This window comes from Thunnus thynnus, chromosome 10, assembly GCF_963924715.1.
Source record: "Thunnus thynnus chromosome 10, fThuThy2.1, whole genome shotgun sequence".
NCBI lineage: Eukaryota > Metazoa > Chordata > Actinopteri > Scombriformes > Scombridae > Thunnus > Thunnus thynnus.
Window position 1 is genome coordinate 28,429,378 of NC_089526.1, and position 16,791 is coordinate 28,446,168.

The 16,791-nt window shown below is 42.6% G+C and overlaps 1 protein-coding gene across 5 annotated transcripts in view; it reads left to right on the top strand.

Annotated features, from left to right (window-relative positions):
* The window catches only part of oxr1a (oxidation resistance 1a), a 178,559-nt gene that overhangs the window by 95,887 nt on the left and 65,881 nt on the right, over nt 1–16,791 (top strand). For all 5 annotated transcript variants that reach the window (XM_067602365.1, XM_067602367.1, XM_067602368.1 and 2 more), the window contains one exon: nt 13,286–13,368. In XM_067602365.1, the coding sequence (XP_067458466.1) occupies nt 13,286–13,368 (83 nt within the window). The remainder of the gene's footprint in view (nt 1–13,285; nt 13,369–16,791) is intronic.

The following is a 16,791-nucleotide window of genomic DNA, read 5'->3' on the forward strand; positions in this document are numbered from 1 at the left end:
GTCATATTTTTAAAGCACCGCTGATCAAAACTCTGTTCAGACTGTTCCAGTGAGATGACCACAATATCACAAACAGATTGTCTGCACACATATTAATAGCAGATGAAGCGCCGGTGTCACGGTGCAAGAGCAGCTTTGTCCTCCTGACATTGAACTCCCTTCTGCGTCTCTGGGTTCCTTCTGTCCCCGGGTTGCTCACTTACAGTATTTGTCACTGTTAACGTTCACCCAAGGCTGACACCAGCTCCGCCGCAATTATCGGGCTGATTCAGAAACTGCAATCTGCTGATCCTCTCAGCACTGTAATAGGTGATTTTAATCACTTTAATTTCCAAAAAGTCCTTGAGCAGTTTGTATCAGCATGTTGCTCGCCCTGCATGCCATTATGAGACACTCCTGGGATTCGTTACGGCTCCGTCAAGGGATCTTAAGTGGCAGGAGTCCCATTGGGCTCACCGGACCGCAGCGCCGTACACCTGCTTAGCACTTAGAGAAGTGTGCTCAGGGTTTGAACTAAATGACTGTTCCTTGACTTTTCAAGGATGCTTTGTCCACACCGGTTTATGTTTCAGGACTCAACAGTACCGAGGACCATACAGACACTGTATCTTTCTCCAAGGACTTTATCACCAGAATGGTGACAGTCTGTCCCACTAACAGAATGATGCATGTCCTATGAGGGGAAACTAGAAAGGAGGTCAGTTTAGAAATAAAAAAACAAATTCAGATGAAAATAGAGACACATGAGACTCTGTTATCTGTATGATGGTAGAGGACTGGGACAAGATAAACAGCACAGTCATAGCCCTCAAAGCTTCTAAATTAGACATACGTGTGACTAAATAATCTCAGGAGCACTCTATATGTCGTGATTGCCGATTCTGAGATCGGTGGGAGGATATTTCAACAGCAGATGTTTGAAAGAGGCCAGATGATGAGCACAAATGCTGAACACAGTTGATGTTTAAGTGAAGGTAATTAAGATCTGTTCTGAGTGACTCAACCGCATCTTTTGCATCTCCATCACTCAAGCTGGAAAAAAAGTACCCAGCGAGTAACATGCAGCTCTTGTTACCAAGGACTCCACACCTGCGCTACTAATTTCCCCTACTTCTAAGTACATCACACAAATAAAACCACAGACTGTAAAAGAGCACGGATATGACCTCACCTGCAGTTTTCTAAAAGGTTGTTTTTGAAGCTGGTATTTGGGTTTACCGCTTGCAAAACCTCCTGTTTATGTTTTTTTTCTTTAGACTGTGTTAATCATGGGGCGTCGAGTAGAGCGGCTCTTTCTTTCATTGATTCAGGTCGGGAAGGATTTCACTACCTTTTATAAGCTAATCAGCGGGGAGCCGGTGTGAAGAGACATTTGATCAAGTGTACAGATGATTCTGTCACTCTCCTGCAGGAGGTTGAGGGAACACCCGGTGATGTCATTTCTCAAGATGAAATACGAACTCTTCAAACACTCTCAAAAACGGAGTCTGTGGGGAACATAATTGCTTTGAGGCAAATGAAAATCTTTTCTACTTTATATCTGCCACAGCCTGACGAAGACCGGTTGGTAAAGCATAAGTTCACCACACCAGAGATCACTACTCTAGTTCAGCTGAGTCACATTAGTAGCAAGCAGGGTGACAATAATGACAGGTTGTTTTCTATAAAAGATTAACCTGTCATGTTGAGCAATAAAAGGTTACAGCACTCCTCAAAAAAGCCAATACAAATATTTGCAAGCTGAGCTAAATGTAGTCTGGGATGATTGTGGCGAGGGAGAAAACACAGTTTGAGTTTTGCTGAACCCTCTGGGCACAAGAGTAGACATGAGTAGAAGCAGGCATTCACTACTGTTAAACAGCTTTACACAAGCATTAGTGTAAATGATGTAGCATCTTCTGTTTGTGTAACTCCCAAGAATATAAGACAAATGACAGCTGTGGTTATTTTAACATTGGGATGAGGTAATCATCACAGTTTGTATGGTTGTTAAGCATTCTGCTCATAGATGGTAACATGTTACTATGAACCATCCTGTTTTACAAACCGACTTCTACACCAGAAGTATTTTCAGTTTCCTGGAGTAACTGCTGTGATATCCACTGTGATCTCAGCTCCGACCACACAGCCACAGGCCTTCACTGAGGTCAAAGATCCTCCTTCCTCTTTCAGTAACTGTGGATGTTTGACTAAGCGCTCCTATCTGGTTTGTTTTTACCTGTGGTTTTAAATGTGCGTTACAACTCCTGACCGCCCATGGTTGGAGTCAGGAAGCTGATGTTTCACTCACACTTTCTTTCTCAACTGTGTTTTTGGCATCGTCTCCCTCTAAGCTCGCTTTATTGACAAGGATAAACATTTGGCACTAAAACTGTTTGTAAGATGGGTTTTGTTTTATTGCTAAGCAGAGAGACAGTTCATCAAGTTGTCAAGTCTCATCCCCCCCCGTGTAGTAGTTAGTCATGCAGATGGATTTGAAGAGACGCTCGCTTCATTTTTTTTTTTCCTCTTGATCTCAGCGGATTTGTCTGGCCAGATGGAACGTGTTGGTGATACAACCTCTGTTTCTTGTTGGCCATTACAGACTGCGCTTAGACTGGAGGTGCAGACTTTGAGGAGCATTTTGCAATACTCATGTCACCGGGTGAAATTTGCTGATCAGCTTTATTTAACGCAGTAGTTGGCAGAGTTTCCAGATCTCTTAAGGAAAAGTAGCAATACTGTAATACACTTGATTACAAGTAGAAGTACTGTTAGCAAAACGTACGCACATATCAAAAGTACAATGATTTATCATGCATGGCCCCTTTCAGAGTGTTACATAACTCTAAATATTATACTAATGGATTGATATATTATCTTAAATACTGAGGCCTTAACATGCAAACATCATTCTAATGTTGCAGCTGGTCCAGGTCATATGTTTTATATGCAAAGTTCTTATCTGCAAAGTAAGCAGTAATATGAATTTTGAACTAAATCAATAATTGACTTTCACTAAACAAATGAACTAAGTAATGTCAGTTACAAAGCAGTATCTATCTGAAGTTGGCTAACATTAGCTGTCTTCAGCCAACATAAACTATTGGTCAAACCAGACCAAGTAAGTCTGTATGATGTGTTTTATTTCTTATAATTTAGACTTTTCATTTGTAATAGGATGAATGTGTCTTCTTTGGTTACATAGTCTCACTGAAAGTACAATATTTCCCTCTGAGAGTTTTTTTTTTTGTTTAAATTGCACCTGAAACACAACCATGTAACTTTTGAAAGTAGAAATGGCACATCCTTCTCTCACAGATAAAAAGTAGAATTCATGACGAATGACACGCACACACACTCATTTCAACACACTCAGGACTTTTGCTGACACAGCCTAACTTGGTCTGGTATGACTACTACCATATGGTGGCTAATGTTAGCAGACTTGCTAGGTAGATACTGCTATTATGATTCACTTTACTGAGTGAGTTTGCTGACTTTAAGACTTCTTGTGCTACTGTGTCAGCATTTACCACTATCCCCTAATTGTCACTTATGGCCACTACACAGGCCTGCTTTAAACACAGTACTTGAGTAAATGTACTTAAATCCATTCTGCCACCAATTTTAATGCACCTCTTATCATGTGCAACATGTTTTTGAATATACGAGTATCACCCTGGTTCTCCATCAGCAGAGAGGAAAGTATTACGACTCAGTTTGAACAGGAGACTGTTCAAATCTTCACTCCTCAACAAAACCCTTCTGGCTTTTGGCTCAATAAGAAGATCTGATAATGCAGAGTTTGTGTTTCTCATAGCTGAGCTCATCACTTCTCCTGCTATTGATTGGAGCTGTAACCTGAGAGGTTAGTGTTGCTGCTGTGATGCAGAGTACCAGGGCTCAACGGGGCGACGAAAACGGATAAAGATGCGCTTTTATACCACAAAGGTGGACGACACAAGTGTGCTCACGCCCAACCGCCCATGCTCCGTTTTCTACCATGAATTTTCTCTCAATCCAAAGATTATTTCATTAGGGGTGATTACATAATAATAACAAATGGACATTGGTCATTAATGCCCTTTTGCAGATCAGCACACATCAGATCAGTCGCAGCGTTGCAGTACTGTCATGGTAAAGATGAATCACAGAGTTGTTGTGGAAGCTACAGCGAGCGTACATTATGTATATGTATCATCGCCATCGATCCAGCCAATGCAGAGTTAGACCTCAGCCATACCATTCATCATGTCCCCTTTTACCCCCCCAACACACACACACACACCCCCCAACTTTGACTTGCAAAGAAATATTGCTCACAGCGCAATAACATAAATAACGCCAAAGGTTGGAGGAATCACAGTGTGATTAGTGAGGCCGGAGTCTGAATGTGTGTGTGACAGCAAAGAGGAGGAGAAGGAGGAGGTGCTCAATCAGGACCTCCTTTTTCAGCCGCACATCAACTGTGGATCAAAGTACTTCCACTGTGTGAGAAAGCAACTGTTGCAGTTTTATTGTGCCTCATTGTGCAGGAGGTTTTTTCATCATGGTGTTAGCCTACGTCTGTGTATGGACACACACTTCTGTAGCGCTGCAGTTGATTGTTGTTGTCATTGTTAAATAACCTGTCGTGTTTTTACAAATAATACATACGTTGTTTAGGAAAATTTGAGAAAATGAAAAGTGCCCTTCACAGTGTTACAAAATTCCAAGGTACTCATGAATATATGTATGAATGCCTTTTATTCAAAACCAATGTGTCAAAAATAATACTTTCTCAATGCCTTATTCTGAGAAATGTAAATTTTTATTTTATTTTTTTTACAAAACTCATTTAACAGAAACAACCAACGTGTTTTTTCTGTACACAAGCAGCTATGTACACGAGGACTTTTCCTTAATAAAATTGTCTAGAACTGGAAAATCAAAATCAAAATTTTGATTTAAATCAGGATCTATTTGATCAAAGAATAGGTCAACGAGATTAGGTAAGGACATTTGATGAGGCATTTCAGTTCTTGACAGTTTGAGATGCTAGCACTGCAAATTTAATTTGATGATTATTTTTATTTGCTATTTTATTTTATTGTTTAATTCAATAAAACATCAGAAAATAGTGAAAAATGCCCATCGCAGTTTATCAGAGCCTGAGATGACGACTTCATATTGTTTGTTTTGTACAAGCATTTATTTACATATGAGGGGCTGGAGGCAGTACATTTTCTGGCATTTTTGCTAAAAATAAATAAATAATGAATCAGTCATCAAAATAGTTGCCAATAAAATGTCTGTCCAACTAATAGGCTAATGACGTCATGATTTCAGCTATACATCAGACACACTTCACTTAGAAATAAAAAAAGATGTGGATAGATCTTCATATTGCTTGTTTTGTCTGACCAACAGTCCAAAGCACAACGATATTCATTGTACAGTGATAACAAACAGCAAATCTTAACATTTGTGAAACTAGAACCAGAATCTCACACTTTTGTTTGAGAAATGATTTAAACAAGTAATCATTCAAAATTCATACTAACGAATTGATTGACTAATTTATTAATCAATTCATTGTTTCAGCACTTGACTTGTGAACACAGTAACAAAGACAGTATGTGACACACCTGTATAGTGTTCATGTACTGCACTTCTCCCTATAAGAACAACTATAACTCTTTACAGACTACAAGCTAACACAGGCATTGTTAACACTCTATTTAATGACCCTTTTACATTCAATATATCATTATGACTGCATTATGGCAGCTGAAGTGCTTCTCCTTTTCATTCACAACCGTGTGATTTGGAGCAATCTTCCCACAAGCTGAAATTACTGCTGCATAATGCACACAGGTTTACTACTCTTTATTTTTTTTAATAACACCTTTTCTCTTTTTAAGCGCCAGGTTCGTCACTATGGAAATAGTCACGTGCACGCTGTCAGAATATTAATTGTAACGAGCGCGCATCAACAATAACACACCTCTGTACGGATCAGGCTTTTAACGTTGAGAATGTGGAGAGAGAAGCACCTCGCAGTGTAAAGAATTTAAGCCACATCACCAGCGACACAACGGGACTGTGATTAGTCTACATGGGGAGAGTGTTAATGAGATGACAGGGCAGATCCAGAGCCCGCCTGTTCTAGCATGGACATGCCCACACACACACACACACACACACACAAAACTGCAGTTCAGCAAAGTTTCCCATAAAAGCTGAGTGGTGTATAGGCTGGAGGCTGGCAGTGTAGTATAGAGCTGAGTGGTACTGAGAGTGTTGGCAAAGGGGTGTTGCCTGTCACACTGTGTTCTCTGTGTTGAAGTTGACAGCTCCACTAGACCCATATACTGTACATTCATTACAATGGAGAGACTGCAGCTAGCACTATAGAGGAGTTCCACAGATATAATGGCCTGTTTCTTTCCCTCTTTTCAGTAGTCTTCTGAGATTGCGGGAGTGTTTGACGTTAGCTGTTGTTCGTATGAGACATCGACTTTATCTACTCACAACTTGCAATATCAGACGTAATTAGAGGATCCATAAGTGTCATTATTTTCCTGCAGCCCTGAGAGAAAAAAATGTGATGTGGTTATTTAAACCTGGTACACCATGTGTCCAGCTTTATGAAGGTGGTGCCCACTCCCTTCAGCGGATGAAATAAGATAATCAGTTTGCATGTTGCGCTGACATTATGGAGTTCAGTGAGGACTTTGTGTTTCTGACTGTGTTTTTGTCCTTGGCCAAACATGAAGTGAGAGATTACGCTCTCTCAAACAGCATGTCGTCTGTAGCATCAACACACGAGCCCTGGCACCAGCGAGACTCCCCACACACTATCAGTGAACTCTCAGCTCTCTGAATCACAGCACATTAACACTTTGCTTATGGTATATGATAATGTACGGTAGCTGACAGTACATAATAGATGACTTCCCTTTGCATATGAGGAAGAAGGCATTTGAACCTTGCAGCTCCTCCTCATTGTGATAAAGTTGTCATGTCCCTCTGACAACTTGGTGTTATGACAACAGCACCTCCAGCTTTACTTTAAAGCCAGTTTGTCACTGCAATAGTCAGCACTTTTTAATCCTGTTTTATTTGAGTAATTATTTCATTGCAAATATTGACCGATCAGTCTCTTTGTGTAAGTGTAGCTGGATGACTATGATAGGTCATTTGAGTACCAGATGACTCAAACATTACTTAACCAGGTGCAGATATTTCTGACTTTGAAACATTCTTTCTGACCCTTACTCTGACCTCTCTCTCCCCCCCTCCTAAATTTTCAACCACTCAGCAGTGAAGGATGTTGCTCTGAGTGTCACAACACCGTTTGCCCTCAAACCAGAAAAGCAAATGGCACAGCAATATAGTTTAGTGTTGTGAAATCATAAACTGTGCCAGAGGGTTGTTGATGTCGTTCACTTCCTTTTAATGCCAACAGACATTGAAGTCACAACCTATTTAATGTGCATTAACGTCCAGAATGTGCTTCCGTATTCTGTTCACGCAAATATAAAAGCCAAAGAACATGATACATGTATAAGTTTATCAGTATATCAATTTAATGTGTAGTTATTTGTATCAGTTGATTAATTAAGTCTATAGAATGTCAAAAAATAAATGCCTAAAAATCCACAAATGCACACATTGGAAATGTTTTTAGCATTGTTAGTATTATAACTGTGCTTGAAAGCCTGTAGTGTGAAAGTAACAGCGATTGAATATTGAGCAGAAACCCGCAATAGTCAATGAGAGCAAGCTGACCGGGAAGCGTCACCAATCGGATGTTGCGTACTTGAACAGAAGCATGGTAGCCGACACAGCGCTAATAGGACTTAAGCATGCCAACACACTATACTAAGATGGTGAAAATGATACTGTAAGCACCGTATACCTGCTTAGCATCAGCACGTTAGCATCGTCTCATCACTCGACTAATGGCCGAGCAACTTGTCAGCAGATTTTGTTTTCAGTACAGGATGAAAAAAAGGCTCAGTACACAGCGTCAGCAGCACAACTCATAGACAGACACACACAAAAATCCTATATGAAAGCAATATTGCCATAAAGAAATCCTAATAATTAACTGAACATTACCTACAATAGTTCCAGAGATATAACCATGTGGCAAATCTTCAACAGTTGGCAAATATATCACATCATTTCACCGTATATAGTGTCAACCCAACCCTACAGTAATTAATCAATATGATTAAATGCGATTTAGTCAAATAAAATTATTGCTAATGGTCGTTTCTGTCGATCAATAAATCAGTAATCATTTCATCACTAAAGTTAACGACGTGACTCAAGATAATAGACCACAAATATCCTCAAAAGTGACCATAGCGTTGAATCAGCAGCAGTGATTATATCTCCATTATAAGCCAGTGAGTCCGTATCCGTCCTCCCTCCCTCACCAACTTTTGAGGAAAGTCTCCAGCAGCATTCTCAAGTAGTCCCGCACAACACCTGTTCAGCGTGGCTGTGGTCCAGAGCTCTTGCCTCCACTACTGTTTAGGGGTTTTTCTAAAAATAACATCTGGGGAGAGCTGCATAGCCAGCAGGCACGGAAAACAAGAGAGCAGAGGGAAATTGGCTGCTTGTGTATTCTATCAGACCATGAGGGAATGTTAGTCAGATAGTTGTTGACGCTCATATTCCCTGCCTGCTTCAGTTTGTCATGGCTGTGTACAAAGAGAGGGGGACTATATATTTAGCAGCCGTGATTCATACTCAACAGATTGCGCGGGTACAGAACACAGCATGTTTGTAGAGTCAAATACAGTAGCATTTGTGTTTAGTTTGTCCAAAACGATTGGAAATGAATATCCAAGCTGCTAAAGATTTCCCATCCGTGACTTTTTTTTTTTTTTTTTCAAAAGAATCATTCCATTTTCTTCAATTCCTTTGCAGCTGTTGGATTTATTAAGTCACACTATTCCCAGAGGTATACATAGTAGCTGTGCGCCGTATAGGAGACACATGTCATTGTTTGTTTTTTTTCTCTTTAGTTAGAGCTTAATCACAGAGGACACACATAAATGGCAGCATTAAAGAGAGAGTGTGAGATCTGTGGATTATTTGTGAGTAGTTTTGCTCTTAAACAAGCTTTATTAGCCTGTTTTCTGACTTGACATTGATGTCCTTGCGCGAGTTCCTCAGTGCACAACTGCCTAATACTTGTTGATTGAGGCATTTTTTAGGGCTGTAGCCCTTCATCAGTGTTTGTGATGGAAAAACTGAGAGAAAAAAAGAGAAAAAGTGTGAATAGGATGAAGTGTTAATGTGATATAAAACTGATTCTCTCATGCTGAGAAAAGACAGTTATTAAATTAATTATTTCTATATTTTCTTTTGTTCTCAAGAAGCTTCACTTCAGGAATGTGTCACTCAGCGGGGGGTTCATCACACTTTTTATGTTCCAGACCCCACATAGACGCTTTGAAACATAAACATGGCAGAAAGGTGAGAGGAAAAGACATTTACATATCCTATAACTGTGATCATTTGCAGTGACATAAAACAAATCATATTTTGCTGTGGACCTTCAGTGAGGACGACTGGCCCCCCCCTCACCAAAAACACACACACACACACACACACTGATACCTGCTGTGCTCTTGTCTGCAGCGTTGTGTCGCCACGAGGCAGTGTGGTGGGCCGCGACTCGGATGCAGTCATTGTCACACATTTTTTCCGTTAAGTTGCTCAGAGAGGCATGACTTCTTGTGACTGTTTACATCCCAGATTGGAGAGAGGCAGCCTTTGTTTTCCCGACACACAGCGGCTCCTTTCAGTTTATGCGCGAGTCACACAGCTTCTCTCACAGTTGACCTGGTGTTATTGTAATGCAGCCCATTAATGAGCCAAGTAAAATGTTCTTTATGGGAAGCGACTACAGTAAAAAATAACATGCGCTGTGGTAACTGTTGTTTTACTTGGTTGAACAACAAATTAGATAACTAGTGCCTCGGCTCACCTCTGTTAGACATTTTTCCACTGCGCTGTTCAGCAAAGATAACTGCGTTTACTTTATCTAGATTGGCAGTGGCCACAGGCCCATTTCTTCACGCCTTTCTGGTGCAGTCTCTGCATCTCCCACTGCTCCAGATTCTGCCATTTCGAGTATGTTTTATCTGTCTCAGTGCATGATGTGCAATATATTACGAACGAAAACAATACTGTTTACCGGAACAGAAAAAAATCAGTTGAAATACAATCCGTCTGGATATTGACAGTAAAAACATGCTTGACTGAAAAATCAAAACTCCAATACATCACTGAATGCGGATGGATGACATGAAACAAACAGGCTGTGGTTTGTGGACTTAGGAAATAGCTTTGTTCTATAGAAGCAGGGCTTATTTAGAGACAACAGATGCTCCTGGTTGCCTGTGGAGCGGGATGCAACCAGAGCCTTTGTTATTGAAGATGCCCCGGTGTTGAGCTCCGCTGTGTGTCTGGAGTGTGAATAAAATGCCCATTTCTTGTGCCGCCATCCCTGGTGAGGTTTAATTTTAGACCAATCACTGCCTCATCATGTGCAAACACCCCTGCAGCTGCTAATACATATCTGTTATTCTCATTGGCTCTGTCTTGCTCTTTGTAGCGCTCTCTCCTCTTCCTCTCATTCCGTATTATTTGGGAGTGTGAGGTATTTGGTCTTGCGTTAACCCTGACTGTGCTCATCCCGCACTAGTTCAGTGTTTACCGCTGTGTTTAAGCTACGACATGAGCACAAACACAGCACCAATCTTTATCATCTCTGCAATTCCGCCGCTAACGAAGCAGATCAACACCTCTGCTGTTCACTAACGGATTCGGGTTACATGTAGTCTGCCACACTGGCATGACCTGCAATTAAAACACTGCAGGACAGAGACACTGCAGATTATATTTCATAACAGTAAAGCATGGAATCACAGCTATGACGTGTTTGCTTTAAATAGCAACGCAGTCATCCACAATTCACAGATCAGGTTTGTGTTCCCCCCACTGAAAGTAATCATCCTTCCAAGGTTTGCATTTGGATTCTGAATAATTGATTTGGCATACACCCACAGTGTGTGCAGCCATTGTATTCTCACTCAATACAACTCCTTACCCAAGGTTTTCATGAAGCTACATGTTGTTTTATACACTACCCTAGCCGGGAAGTGTTAGCGAAATTAAATATCACTGTTTTCCCGGGAGAACGCCTTGATATTCAAGTGTTGCAGCGTTGCATGAAAAGTTTCATGTGAAGAATGAAACAGATCCTTAAACACCTGGCCACTCATTGTGTGTTATGTGGGCGTGAATGTTGTCGGTTTCAGAATGTTACAGAAATTGTCGGACGCATCCAAGGTGTTTTTCAACCATCTGATGAGCACTTTGATTGGAGCATACTGACGACTTAAGGAGTCATAAATTGATCGAAGTTATGAATCAAAGTTATGTTTTTTAGGACTAATCATTGTTTTTTCTTTGCTTTTCTTGTAAAATACTGGACATGTTGGCTTCCTCAGGCATCCTCAGACCTTTAAAATCATCAATCTAATTAGCGATCTTAGGAGGGAAAATCAATCTTTGGTTTAACACCTCATGGCTTAATACATATGCAACATGTGACAAGGGGTCACAAGACGTCATTACTTTATATTATGAAATTAGAAACCAAAAGGTTTGGGAACCTCTGCTTTAATATTAAACAAATTCACATTAACATAGCCTTTAAAACCAGGAAGAGCACATATTTAATCTGTTTTATAATAATATCATAAAAGCGTAGATGAATCTGATATGACTGTGTCAGTATTGCGTCCATTTCCGTTTTCTAGCCTCAGCTTACATTTCATGAACTGAACTCACAGTATCAGCTTAACCAGTCTAATATTTACACCTGAAGCGGCTCTGATTTCCTCCTCCCTCTCACTTTCTGTGAGGTAGTCCTGAGCCCCAAAAATAGCAACACCGGTGTATGACTCATGTTTGTGAGCTATCTGAGATGCCTGATGAGAAAGACTCAAAGAAAGGGACTCATTAGTCATGTGCAACGCCCACAAAAGAAAAACATTTAAGGGAGGCATCTGAGGGCACGGGGTTGACATTCATCTCAGATTGGTGACCTCCTCCAATCAACTGTCAGGCTTAAAGATCTCCTCTCTTGCCCTTCACATCCAAGGCTTTATTATAGGCTATATGTTCTTCAATCCTATTTGCCCATGCTCCTTGTTCTCAGCCCCAAAGACCAACGTCAGCCCCTTTTTCTAGATCGCCTGCACTCCCAAGAGTCTTCCGGTTTCTTTCATCTCTCATCCTATCTTCTGTCTTCTTCTTCTTTCATCTCCTTCCCCAGTATTCCATCCACCCTCTTGCCTTCATTTCCATCTTCCAGCATCACCCAGCCTTTATCTCCCTTCACTCTTGTTCTGTCACCATTTGTCCTCCATTTCTTTCTCCTTCTGCACTCACATATCCACCCATTTCTTCCATATCGTATTCTTTCATTCTCACACTGAAGCCCCCAGCTGTGACCTCCTCCTGTTCTCTATCTCCTGCCTTGCTTCATCTCACCACCCACCCTGGAACCTCACTTCTGCCTTCCGCAACTTTTACCTTTATGTATCTTCCAGGATCTTTCATAAAAAGTAGCTAATATTCCTTTAAAAATGCCTAAAAACAACTGGAGCTAATACCAACTCTGCCAGTGCACACCTTCACCCTTCATCCTTTTCTTCAGCTGCCACTTCTCCATGCAACATCCCCCATTACCCAACAAATACGTAGCATTGAACCCTCCCTTCTCCTTCATCCAACCCTCCAGTTCAACCCCCCTTTCCCAATCATATCCGTCTTCCTTTCCTCCTCTCAGTCCTCCCAGCCTCGCATCCAGAGCGGCGCCCTGATGGAGGTCAGCCTGGTCTCTGTCTGCTGTGAGAGGCAACAGGGGAAGGAAGGCAAGGTGAACTGCTCTCAGCGGCTGTCATTGCTCTGTATGGTGGGCTAGAAGGAGAACGGAGAGAGAGAGAGAGAGAGAGAGAGAGAAGAGGACGGTGTGAGAGAGCGAGAGCAGGAGGGTAGAAGCAGAGCGAGAAGGAGAGAGAGAGGGATTGAGAGAGAGAGAGAGAGAGAGAGAGAGAGAGAGAGAAAGTGGTCCGGCGCTCACAGCTCACATCGCTGGCTGACTGGCTGGCTCACTCACTGTTGACGAATGAGCTGTCTACCCACGGGGCTGGGAAACGGCAGCTTGTGACAAGCTGGGGAGAGAGGAACATGAATGTAATGCGTACCTTGCCTCGCTTGCTTTCAGATACCGGCCAGAAGAAGACTCCAGAGAAGAAGGATGGGAGGCGCATGTCGTTCCAGAGACCCAAAGGGACCATTGAATATTCTGTGAGTGAAACACGAGCAAACTCTGCTCTTTCTGTGTTATGTCGCTGTGTGTTTTGAACGCTTTTCAGCTCCCGTGCTGCTGCTGCTGCTGCTGCTTTCTGTGTGTATGTGTGTATGTGTGTATGTGTGTGTGCTGGTGGTTACTGTAGCTCTGACTAGCCTCAGTAATCTTCTAGCGGTTGTGTTTGTGTATTGTGAAGGCACCGTGTCTGACCATGCTTGATAGCTCATTAGTGAGGGGGAGAAGCATTTTCAGGATTTAGCAAGTGTAACACGTGCACCTAATTCTCAAACTGTCAAACATAAAGACGACTGTATGTGTGTGTGTGTTTGTGTTACAGGGTAACAGCTGATAGAAAGCTTATGGAAACAATGTATCCTCTGTAAAAGCAGCACAACACTCAGCTCCATTTTGCATGTTATTGTATAGGAAGGAGAGAGAAACTGTGTAGCAGCTCCGTACGTTTTCTCCAGCTGGACCAGAGCAGGACAGACAAGCAGGAGAGCTGGCAGGATGTGTATTTGTTTTTCCATCGCTTCTCTCTGCCACGTATCGGCAAGCATTCCACCACAGAGCTCGCTGTGCTCGCGAATGACCTTCCAACTGCGTTGTCATTTCTATTGATTTAGCTGTTGTGTAGGAGAAGGGGAGGGGAGGGGGGGGGTGAGGCGAGAGAGAGAGAGAGATGGGGAGAGAGAGAGGGCTCTGGTTCCCTGGCATGAACTGAAAATGGAGCCCGTCTCTGTTTTGCCTGGTTGTGTTCTTCAAATGACCCTCAAATCCAGCTGCAGTCAGACTGCTTTCCCTCGCCTCTCTCTCCGTGGCAACAGTGAGGAGCGGGATCGCCGTGGCTCAGCTCCGACTGTCTGCTTGTCCGCTGAGGGGAGAGGAGGAGATGAAGAGAGAGGAAGGGAGGGAGAGCAGGGTCCGTGGTCTCTCACTGACATTCCAGTTTCCTCTCCCAAACTCCTCTCTTTTCGTTCCCCTTTATTTTGCTCTGGCGCCGGGTCTCTCCGGCCGTTTCTCCGGGCTCACGGAAACACTGTAGGTTTCACTGTAATCGGCTCCCTTCCCCCATCTCCCAACACCTCAGCTATACCGACACCACCTCCACCTCTACCGCCTCCCCAACCCGTCACTCATCCAAGACCTGCTGATTGACAAGGCCCTTGTTTACCTAAACCGTTGCAACAGGATATTTGTCAGAGCCAAAGCGCTGTGTCATGGCCTTAATATGAGCAGAAGGTGGAAAGAAATGCTGCTGGTAAAGAAAAACAGAGAGAAATTTTGTGTTTTAGTTTGGGTGGGAAAAAATTCATATCTCAGTCACACAGCATACCAATCCTGTTCCTGTCAGCCACCACTCTCTCTCATTCTTTCCTCCTTATTACGCCCCAACCATCCCCCCCCCCCCTCCAGCCCCCCACCTACTAGATTGCTGATAGTGTGATGGATGGATCGAGCACTGCCAATGATTGTGTCCTGTAGCCTTACATGCTGCAGCGGCATATAGCAAGGAGGCTTGGGGCCGGTGAGAGTGTTTAAGGCGGTCTAACCGAGCTTCTCTGTGTGCATCACAGCCTCCCCTACACTGTGAGAGACACATGGCAGACAGCGTCCCAGTGATTGAGAAGCAGCTTTATCTTAAACTCATCTCCTGCGCCGAGGGGACGGCCAGCAATGTTTCCTTATTTCGCTCTCCACCAGATAAGTTTATAATCTATCGCCCGGCGCCCACAGGAAAAAGGAGGGTTTCCTCATATGCCTCCTTATCAATACCATCTCCCTCCCCCTCCCTCCCCTCTCTAACCTTCTACCTCACACACAGGCCTCTTTCTCTGTCCTTTTTTTTTCTTCTTCGTATTGAGAAATAACCTGAACAGCTGCAACCCATCTGCCTAGACACTGATAACGCCAGTCCATTCAGCCAAGTCCAGCTATTGGCTGACCTGTATCCAATTAAAAAAGTGTTTGAAGTCTCTAGGAACATCAGAGATAGATGAGGAGACAGAGAGACGCAGACAGGAGAGAGGCAAAGAGCAACGCAGAGGTGATCCATGCATGGGAGGCGCTGTCCTCCCACCCACTGCCTGAGAGGACAGCCAGTCAAAGTCAAAGAAAATGAATCTCCGAAAGAAAGTGCAGGCCACACATACACTGACCGGACACTTCATTAGGTACACCTGTGCAATCTAATGCAATCCAATACAACAGCTCAGCCATAAATCCTACATTCACGAAGCTCATACCTTTTCAGGTTTTTCTCAGAAAGGTGATAATTCTACTTTGTTTATTATTGAAGTCATAGTGGGTGGTGTTGGTGTACTGGGGTGCATTATATTGAATGGTGTTCCTAATATTTTGTCCACTCCATTAACTTACAAGAGGGGAATTGATCTGGGAACATGGTGGCATCACTAAAACAAGAAGGGCAAGAAACAAGAGCAGTCAGGTGATCAGACAGGTTGTTAGCAAGTCACAGTTTAAGCAGATGATTTTGCACTGAGGTGAAAACCTGTAATTGTCTGTCTTACTTTTTTTTAAGTGTTAATCCCACATTCTGTTTTATCATAACCGATAGAAGCGATGGCCAAAACAGAAATAATATCCATATTTTAATGAACTGGAATCATCCCTCTTGTCTTAGTCTTTTGGCCTGGACCTCTGTACCCACATGCTCTTTGAGTGTATCGCAGCGCTCTCAGCAGAACTGGCACAGCAAAGCCCTCATTACGTTTTGTGTAGTGACACTAGAGAGCAGTTTTAAGGGGAAGGGCTGTCTGGGTTCCAGCTTGTACAGTAAGCCCAGGGAAGAAAGGAGGAAGTTGTCAGCCTTCATAATATTATGATTCTGGCCAACAACATGAGCAGTCAGATTACATTATATACTGTATGTATATGTGTGTGTGTGTGTGTGTGTGTGTGTGTGGTCTAGTGTGTTGTAGTAGAAGTGTGGTCAGAGCAGTCATTCATCAGTAACAAAATGTGTATTAACTTCTATAACATGTAGTGCTGGGTATTATTCCATCTTTGCGGTCACTTGGTCAGTTTGCCACTTTGATCCAGAATGGAATATATTAATATATTAACAGGGCACCCTGGTGGCCTAATGGTTAAAGCACATACCACCAAACTGCAACATCCACAGTTCGACTCCCGGCCATGGGACCCGCATTGCATGTTGTACCCCTCTCTCTCTCCCCAGTTTCCTGTCTCCACACTATCTGTCAAAGAAAGACAAAAAGCCTGAAAAAATAATCTTTAAAAAAAGATATAAGTATATTAAGATAAAATTTGGTGCAGATAGCCATGGTACCCAGAGGATGAATCTTAAGGACTTTGGTGATCCCCAGACATTTCCTCTAGCTCCACCATGCGCTTGACATTTGTGGTTTTGAGTGGATTCATATGAAATTTGGCAC